Consider the following 10,113-nt stretch of genomic DNA (forward strand, 5'->3'; position numbering starts at 1 on the left):
ACCCAGTATGGCATGTTCTTAGAGTAGCATACATGTTGGAGATGGAAGATCAGGAGGATGGAAGATAAGAGATTGCTGGAAGGATGTGTAAGAATTGAGCATAAGAGATGAGGGGAGGAAGGTTCTGGTATCTTGGGTGGGAGGGATCAGGAGGGAGGAGAAAAGGGTTGAAAAGAAGGTGCCCCCTCCCCCCGGTTTGAACTTTACCTTCTCTCGCGGCCTAACCTCAATCCTCTTGCTTTGCTTTTTATTTTCCTTTCCTCTTTTTTTTTTTCCCCATTCCAGGTGTCCTCTCATTTCCCCATGCCAGATACCACACATACAAACATCCATCCCTTCCATCCCCTAATAGTTTCTCTTTCATACACATCTCAGTTTTTCTTTAGCCCACCAATTGCCCTTCCCCTGCTGCTTGGGCAGTGAGTGGCAGTATCTCACACTACATTGTTGTCGTCGTCTACTATCTGGGGCCTGAATGCTGCTTTGAACCATGTGGGGCAAGCAGCACTTGGACCCCAAGTGACAAAGCAGGAGGATGCAGGCTGCTGTGCTGCTGTTTGCCATTTCCTCCTGCTGGCCCAGTCAGTGGGGAAGGAGGGGAGGGAGTTGCAGATGTGCTGTTGACCAGCTGCTGCTGCCTCCCCGTTCTTGTGCTCCTTTTCCTGTGGGTGCATTGCTGTTACTGGGGGCCAATCTAATGAGACCCCTGCTGAAATCGGATCTGTTTTTCTGCGTGAATATTTTGGAGCGTGTGTGGTTAAAAACCCAGTGGCCCCGTGGGATATAATAAAGGAAGGATATGCAAACGAGAGATGCAGAAAATCCAAGCTAACTGAATACACGCGCTTAAGGGCCTTATGCAGAAACCCACATTAATTGTCGGCATGTGTGGAGACCAGCAATTGATTGTTGGGGCGAAAGCCTTCCCCTTTCATAAGACGGTGAACAAGCTAGAGGTTTGGGAATGGGACTGAAGGTAGGTAGAGCAATGTCTAACCCCTTCATGATCTGACTCCGACCGCATGAGAGCTTATAATGGTGGATGCCATTATAATGTGGAAAATGCAGCAGAGATTTTTTGGCTGTTTAAAGTGACCTTTATGTATTTTATTTAAAAACATTTATTACCCGCCCTTCCTACATTCATAGTGGGGTGCAATATAAACATACACAGTCAAAAGAATAGGAGGGAACCGGGCATTATATAGATCTTTAAAGGGGGCGGGGGAGTAACGTGGTTCTTCAGGATGTTGGGAGCAACACTGAATGAACTCCTTTGTTGCTTCTATCAAGATAGGAGCCAGAAGAGTAGGCAGTAATCATCTAAGTAGCACCCTCCGAGGAGGGACATGTTGGGGTAGACCAATATCACTTAGGTTTGGGAAGGCCATTATCATTTAGTCCACTATCATTTACCTGTGCAAAATGGAAGTGTAGGACTGTGAAAAATTTGACCAGGCCCGTTATGGCATGTCCATGGTCTGTTAGAGGATTTCATCATACAGACTGAGAATAGCCCTGGAGCTCAGCCTGTAGGTATGCACCATCCTCAGCAGCATTGCACTCAGGCAGATTATTCGCTGCCTACATGCCTTTCTGCAAGCAGCTTGAACCAGGACAATGTGCGCCTCTCAGGCCTTCCTCTTTTCTCAGCAAGAAACTGCCTTCTCTCAGCCTGTTCCCTCTCTGACCTCGCTTCTGCTGCTGTTATTCTTTGCCTCCTTTGCCTTTCTCAACTCCTGCCCTGACCCAGTTGCTAAAAAAAACCCTGCACTTACCATTCTCCCTGCTAGTGTGGATCCCTGCATTCCTGTTAATAGGTAATTGCCTCCTTTACGTGCCATTTGCATACAATCATGCTAAAGTTGCTGCAGGTTTTTGAGCAGATTTTTGAATGCGTTATTTCCACACTAAATATGTTAAATGAACGTATAAGATTAGCGGGGAAAACTGTGTGCAAAAACCCGTGGCAACTTTACACGGCTTATCACATCTGCCCCATTGTGAGGCTGACATTATATAAATATTTTACCAAATATTTTACCTGTGTAGACTTCAATGACATCACATTCTTAAATTCAAGGAAGTCACACATCTCACTTATGGCGCAAAAGTTTGCTTGATAAGAGTTTTTTTTATAGTTCACTAGCATTTGAGAGGGAAGGTTGCTTTTAAGGCACTACAGCATGTCTGATTCAGCCTATATTAAAATGTCCTTTCACTTGCTCTCCAGTGTGTACAATGCTAAGATACAGAGCACTGCACCTATAAAGAACTAATTGTGTATTAACATATTCTCTGAGGTCTTCTGGGATGCATGTCACCTGGCTTCCCTCTGTGCACCCCAATCCCCACAGCACAATCTTTCTTTCTTTTTTTTTTCCATGGGCCCAGTATGGTTGAGCACCATCAGGGGAGGACACATGTTCTGTTGGTGTGTGCCAAGCTTTAAATTATGGAGAGAGAAAAATATTTGTGTGGGGAGAGAGAGACACAAAAAAACGAGGCAGTCAAAATAGCTAAAAGTATTCAGTTATACAAATTGTAAATATGGAATTGTAGCAAACAAATGTATTTGTATTAAACAAAATAAATTACCTATTAAACAATCTTTTATTCTTTTAAATATCATACACTATAAGGTATTTTTAAATAACAATTGGCAGATGTCAACTGGTTTTTAAACATGGCAGTTACAATGGATTAAAGGTGAACCTAGCACAATCTTGGTGAGAGTACAATCTAGTTTCTGTGTAACCATTTTTAGGAGCATTGTAGATCTGGAACATAATATTCAGTAGTGCTTTGGAGAGACATTTTAAATCTAATCTATGTGGACATTTTTTTTTTTTTATAAAGACTTGGATTACTAAACTTTATGGTACTAAAGTTGAATGTATATTTGCTATTAATTTAAAAATACCTTATGTGTGATATTTAAAAAAAAAAAAAAATAGAAAATTGTTTAATAGATAATTTATTTTGTTTAATACAAATACATTAGTGTTTGCCACAATTCTATATTTATAATATATGTATGTATATACATACAATCACATATCATGCCACTTTCCTCTGTACAACTGACTCAGCTAGTGTTGAAGTGGCCTCCTTTTAAAAACCTAAACTCTACAAATTAGTGTGACTATTTAATATCCAAAATATATAATGCAGACAGTACCCCTAATGTAACTGCACAAGCATTCCAGTATTTATTGGACAGGTAGAAAAGAGCAGAATTAGGAAGACTTTTAAAGTGGAATTTTCCAAGTGTCCTTCTTACTTTTTCTAAGATCTTGATACATATTGCCCACAAACTGGGGGAGTAAATTGTGTAGGCTGTATGTTTATCATAGGAAAGCTTAGATGGCTATTCAAATGATTACTTTTTTTTGAAGCTTCACTAGTGAAAGGCTTGAACTAAAAGGACTGAGTAACTCAAATTTAACAAAATGGAATTTGAAATGTGCAAAAACTACTGGCTGATTTGTCACCATGGTAATAGCCAAGGCTTGGAGATAGGTGACCTTGTTTATAGGAGCTTCTAAAATCAGAATAAGTTTTGACTCAGACAAGAACAGAAAATGTAAAGAATATGTACTGTTGGTGCACTTGGAATAGTAGTAATTATAAATTCAAACATGTAAGATGTATTGAGAGACAGGATACAGTGTCATTGGTGACTCTTTGAAATCTCTGCTCAGTTCCACTTTTCCAAAAAACATTGAAATGTTAAGAACACTAGCACTCTGGTGCTTTTTTTTTTTGGCCAGTAAGTGTATACAGTGAGTATTCTGTTGTGATATTATTTTTTGTCCCATTGATGGTAATGGAGGGGTAAAATTAGCTGTAGGAGGCTTATGTATTTTATTTAGTGGTTTTTATATACCGATAACTGTTTGCACATCATATCGGTTTACAATAAACATTGTGATTCTATAGTATTGGGTTACAAGGAACCCAATAAATGGTTTATATTCTATATTTACATAGGACATATTGGTAGCATGAGGGGAAAACCTATGTATAATATTGAGCTAAGCTATAATCATATTAAGAGGCGAGGGAAAGGAGAAGGAGGTGAGATGATTATAAGGGGCGGGTGTTGTAAGGAAGACTAGACAGCGATGGATGACTAATGCTGAAGGCATGTTTAACACATATTTAGGGTGAGAGCATAAGGGGCATATAATAGGGCAGGGGGGGCTGGAAAGCTGTGTACAAAAAGGGAGGTAAGGCTAAGGAGGGGTGATTATCAGGATGGAGTCCAGTTAAGGGGGGAGAAACTAATGCGGCAAGGGGGGTACTTAATCGAAGGCCTGCTTGAAGAGCCATATTTTTGGCTGCTTCTTAAATTTCTGCGTGGATGGTTCTATGCGGAGGTTGGGTGGCATTGCGTTCCAAATGGCGGGACCTGCTATTGAAAATGCTCGATCCCTTGTGGAGGAGAGATGAGTAAGTTTAGGGGATGGTATGTGGAGTGTTCCTTGATGGGCAGCTCTGGTGGGTCTGCTGGATGTATGGAAGTGGAGGGAATCGTGTAGCCATTGTATGTTTTCATTGTATAGGGTCTTGTGAAGTGAGACTTTGTAGCGAATTCTTGAGGAAATAGGGAGCCAGTGTAGATTACTTAGGATGGGAGTGATGTGGTCATTCTTGCGTGTATTGGTGAGTATTCTGGCAGTAGCATTCTGTAGCAGTTGTAGGGGTTTGTTGGAGGCGGGGAGGCCCAGGAAGAGGGAGTTACAATAGTCGTTATTGGAGAAGATTATGGTCTGGAGGACGGTTCTAAAGTCATTGCCATGTAGAAGAGGTCTTAGCTTCTTTAAAACATGAAGTTTGAAGAAGCATTCTTTTAGGGTGGATTTTATGAAAGCTTTTAGATTTAGTTTGGTGTCGATGGTGATGCCCAGGTTATGTGTATGTGGGGAGAGGGGTATTGGGGGGGAGGGTCGATGAGTTGGAGTCTGTGAAGGATAAGGGGTGGGCATCAGAGGAGACAAGTAGTTCTGTTTTGGTGGTGTTAAGCGCTAGGCGCATGTTGGTGAGAAGTTGATTGATTGAGGCGAGGCAGTTGTCCCAGATCTTTAAGGCATTAGGTAGGGAGTCAGTGATGGGGATGAGGATTTTGACGTCATCCGCATATACGAAATGGGTAATACCTAGGTTAGATAATTTGCAGAGGGGTAACGTAGATATTGAAGAGGGTAGAGGATAGTGCGGAGCCTTGAGGTATGCCTCGGGGTAGGTTAATAGGATCAGATTCTTTGTGGCCCCGCTTGACCTTGAATTGTCTATTTTCAAGGAAGGATTTAAACCATAGTAGTGCTGTTCCGGTGATGCCGATGTCAGAGAGTAGGTTTAACAGTATTTTGTGGCTGACTGTGTCAAACACGGATGAGATGTCAAGCATTGCTAGAGGTAGGAGTGCCCTTTGTCTATGCCTTTGAGTATAGTGTCAGTGAGTGTTAGTAGGAGAGTTTCTGTGCTGAAGAATTTACAGAAGCCAAATTGTGATGAGGATAAGATTTTATGGTTATCTAGGTGTTCTGAGAGGCGGGTGTTGACTATTTTTTCTGTGATTTTGGCTAGAAATGATAGGTTAGAGATTGGTCGAAAATTAGAGGGTTCTGTGGGGTCGAGGTTGGATTTTTTTAGAATAGGTTTAACAACTGCTTGTTTTAGGGTGGGGGGGACATGTCCTTGTGTGAGGGAGCAGTTGATGATCTCGGATAGGGGTTTCGCTATTAAGTTGGGAATGATTAATAGGAGTTTGGGAATAGAGTCAGTTGGGTGGGAGGAGGGTTTGGTTTTCTTTAGTAGGGCTTCTATTTCAGAGGATGAGGTGGTTTCAAGGGAGCCAAGGCTGGCAGAAGGGTTTATAGAGAGGAGGTTGGAGTTGAAGGTGTCAGCGGGAAAGTTTGCTGTAAGCTTGGAGATTTTGTTATGGAAGAAAAGGGCAATGTCGTTGCATTTGCTTGTGGAGTCAGGGGAGTATGTTGAGGGGGGTTTTAGTGGGGTCGGAGATAATGGAGAAGAGGGCTTTGGCATTGTATTGGAAGTTGTGGATTTTCAGGGCTTAGAAGTCGCATTTTGTTTTTAGGATGTTTTTAGGATTGTTTTTAGGATTCTGTAAGAGTGCATGGAAGCTTTGTAGGAGGCAAGCAATGCAGGTGAAGGGTGCTTTCGCCAATGTCTTTATTTCTTAAATCATTTTTCAGTTTTTTTTAATTCAGGTGTGTACCATGGCTTTCTGTTGTTGCGGGATGGGTTTATTGTTTTTGTTGTGAGAGGACAGATTTTATTGGCAATGTCATTAGTGATGTTATACCAGGAGGACAGAGCAGAGTTTGTGTTTGAAAGGTCAATTTTATTGGGGATGTCTGTGCATGTGGCGATTAAATCATCTCTCGTGCAAGTTTTACGGAATTGGAAGGAGTGGCTGTGAGGTGTTGTGATGGGAGTTGTTTTCTTTATAGAGAGCGTGGTATTTATAAGAGTGTGGTCGGACCAGGGGACGGAGGAGCTCTTAGGAGTTTGGGTGGTGATTATGTTAGAGTTGGTGAAAATCAGATCAAGCGTGTGGCCTGCTTTATGGGTGGGAAAGTTTATAATTTGTTTAAAGCCCATTGCGTCGAGGGAGGAGATGAAGGCTTCACATGAGGGTGAGAGGGGGCAGTTATCTACGTGGAGATTGAAATCTCCAAGTATGATGGTCGGTAAATCAAGGTCTATGTTTTCTGCGAAAAATTCAATGAGGGGGGAGGCGTTGCTATCCAGGAGTCCAGAAGGGGTGTAGATTAGGCATATTTGAAGCTGGGAAGATTTAAAGAATCCAATTTCATATTTGGGGGCCGTGTTGACTATTTGAGAGCTTAGTCTAAGGTCTTTTTTGGCAGCAAGGAGAATGCCGCCTTCTCTTTTTTTTGGGGTTGGGGTATGGAGAAAATGTCATATGTGTGCGTGGGTAGTTGGTTTAGGAGTGTGATGTCAGTTTGAGCCATGTTTCAGTGATGGCACAAAGGTCTGGTTTAGAGTCTGTAAGGATATCATTTAGAATGTGAGTCTTTTTCACAAGGGATTGTGCATTGAAAAGTATTAGGGAGAATAATGCGAGGCCCATAAATTGTGAGGGGGGATGTCATGATGGGGATCAGAGATCTTGTATAGTTGGGTGGGGTGATAGTGGGGGGTTTACTGAGGTTGCGTGGGGTGTATTTAAGTATGGGGATGGGTAGAGTTGACAACATTGTGTGGGGGTTGTTCTGGTCTAGGATACCGAAAGACAGCGGGTAGAGGAGGGATTAGCTTCAAGGGGGGGGGGGGGGGTGAGGGTGTTGAGTAAGGCAGGGAAAGTTTGTTCTATCGGGGGGGAGTGGCACAGGAGGCTTCTCAGGTGGGGATTAGCGGGAGGTCTTGAGGGTATCTGAATTCAGGGGATTTGCTGTTGGGGAAGCTGTAGATGCAGCTCTAATTGGGGGGGAAGAAGGAGGGGGCGTCAGAGGTGTAGAGGCTGGATGCAGGGAAGAAGGGAAGTGGCTTGTAAGAGGCGCACAAAGAGGCAGGCCCCTTTGGTCGCGCTCCTTAGGCGCACAATGCCTGCGGTCGCAGCCTACTTTTGAATCGAAGGGGGCCGGCCGAAGTGATGTCGGGGAGGGTCGGGCTTGCTTGGAAGGTCCCCGCATGACGGCGGTTGCGGCTTGCGTTGGTTCTGAGGCCTGCTCCTGACCCCGATGGGCCAGCGCCGATCTTTTTGTTGGCGTGAAAAGTGAAAAACACTAATGAATACTTGATATATCATGACATTTTTTTTGATAATAATCATTTAAAAAAATTATTTTTATACTGAAAATGGTCCAACTGCAGGCTAACCTGTGTGCTAGGCTGAGCGCACTTTATTTCATCGGCCCCTATATTTTTGAGGAACATCTGACTCATTGAGTTCAGCTATAGAAGCTACACCATGTTAGACTATTTTATGCTATATTAGAATTGTTCTTTTCAAATGTTTTAATATAACCTTTTTTCTAGATATATGAGCAGACCTGTGATGAGTGGACCAGGGTTATATGATCCTACAACAATCATGAATGCAGATATTCTAGCGTACTGTCAAAAAGAAGGATGGTGCAAATTAGCTTTTTATCTTCTATCATTTTTTTACTACTTATATGGGTAAGTTCTTAATTTAAATTCTTATACTGCATCATAAGCATCTTTTTGGGCTAACAAAACTGTCAAATATTAGTTCTAAAAATCTGTATCTGATTTTAATGAGCTAGTACCATCTATAGCACATTCTTTCTAGGTGTTAGACAATTTTCAAAGAACCTTACATAAATTATCTGAAAATTGCCCTCCCTATATGGCTAAAAGTACACCACATTCAGAGGAGATGTGCCCAGTGCGAGTTAGGAGCATATTTTGAGGGAGGGATTGAGAAAATAACTCGCATAGATTGTTTTCAAATTTTGCGTGAGTTTTCCTTACAAAAGCCAGTGCATAAGCCAAGTATCTGGGGCAGATTTCGAAAAGGGAGTATGTGTTCAGAGGAAAACTGTTTATAAAATTTATATGGGAAAAACGTAAACAGAAGCTCAGTTTTAATTTTTACATTTCATTTTTCAGCATGATTTATGTCTTGGTGAGCTCCTAAGAAGAGAACTCTGCGTGGTTCCGACAACTGCATGCAAAGCCACATATTGAGAGGATTTTATCCAGCAAGAACCTGTTACCAAGATTAACCACTGGGATCCTACAACATTTACATTTGAGGGGGAAAAAAACTACCCTGTTTTAAAAACAATTCCACATTTGTATTAGCAGAAAGACTTTTCATATTTTACTGGGACACAAAATGAATGGAATTAAATGAAAAGTGATTTAAAATGGTTATCTCCGGTTCTGGCACTAGATTTGAATTTGCACTCCATATGTAAGAGCCATCCACCTCTGAATTTTTGCATTGATAGTTTGGGTGTATTCAAATTTACTGTCCTTTAATATATTAGATTTTTTGTGTGTAACGGGACCTTCTAGTAGTTCATACTTGGGACTCTGAACTTTGTTTAGCTTTAAATTGACTCTATATTAAGTGCTTTTGAAAGGATTGAAGCTTTGTATACAGTAACTGATATACAATCCTACAGACTGAACCTGATACACGATAAATCATACTTGCAGAAATTTAAATAAAGTAAGTTATGGTCATACTATTCTTATATATGCATGTTTAAGATTTATGCCATGTTTGCCCCAACACTGTGTTCCCATGTAATTTTCAAGTACAGGTAGCTGAAACAGAACATGAAAATTACACCAATTTTTCTGGCACTGACAAGAAGTGGTGAAAACGTGCTTTAAAATGTTTTTATTTTGTGAATCAAATCCTAATGCTGATATTGAATTGGCACTTGTAAACACTGCTCTTTCTGCTAGCTTTGCTGGTCTATTTAGAATGATACAAAAACAAGACATGATGGCCGATAAGATTGGATATGCACAGCTGTTTCTTAGTGCAATACAATAAAGAGGCCCTAAATACCAGAAATGTTTATACTTATGGGGTGTGTGTTTATTAGCAATTAACATTTGCTGAAATTGATCAACACACAATAAAATGGATAATAGATTTTGAATCAAGGCAGTGGAAATGGTACAAGTATACAAATCTGTGAAACGGAACATTTGACATAATGACTTTGACACTGACCACTGCAAGGTCCAGTGATCTATATGTAAATGACTATGGTGGAAAATAAAAATAATAAATATAAAGGTATGCCTTGTATCCTAACTTTTTACACCTGTAGTAGAACACCAGGAAAAGAAGTTAATAAGAAAAAATCTATTTTAAACTGCCAACTTTCACATAGGTAAATGATTATCTTGATCTGTGTTGCATTTAATGTCAGAACTGAATACAAATCTCAGAATGATACCCTTAGTCATTAATGTGATTATTAGTAGTTGCATTCATTAGATTACAGAGTTTGAAACTTGAACCATGAGAGAAAGCAGAGCAGAAGATATTCTGGTGGCAAAGGGAAAGAGATCTTTAGGTGTGTGTTGATCATAAATCTTTTATTATGAGAGTTTACACACAGGTGAGTG

At 40.9% G+C, this 10,113-nt stretch overlaps 1 protein-coding gene across 1 annotated transcript in view; it reads left to right on the forward strand.

The window, feature by feature from the left end:
- CNIH1 (cornichon family AMPA receptor auxiliary protein 1) overlaps positions 1 to 9,781 on the forward strand; it is a 73,392-nt gene extending 63,611 nt beyond the window's left edge. The window contains exons 4-5 of the mRNA XM_029598297.1: positions 8,032 to 8,175; positions 8,629 to 9,781. Of these exons, the coding sequence (XP_029454157.1) occupies positions 8,032 to 8,175; positions 8,629 to 8,656 (172 nt within the window). The 3' untranslated portion in view covers positions 8,657 to 9,781. The remainder of the gene's footprint in view (positions 1 to 8,031; positions 8,176 to 8,628) is intronic.
- Positions 9,782 to 10,113: the final 332 nt, after the last annotated feature.

Source organism: Rhinatrema bivittatum, chromosome 4, assembly GCF_901001135.1.
Source record: "Rhinatrema bivittatum chromosome 4, aRhiBiv1.1, whole genome shotgun sequence".
NCBI lineage: Eukaryota > Metazoa > Chordata > Amphibia > Gymnophiona > Rhinatrematidae > Rhinatrema > Rhinatrema bivittatum.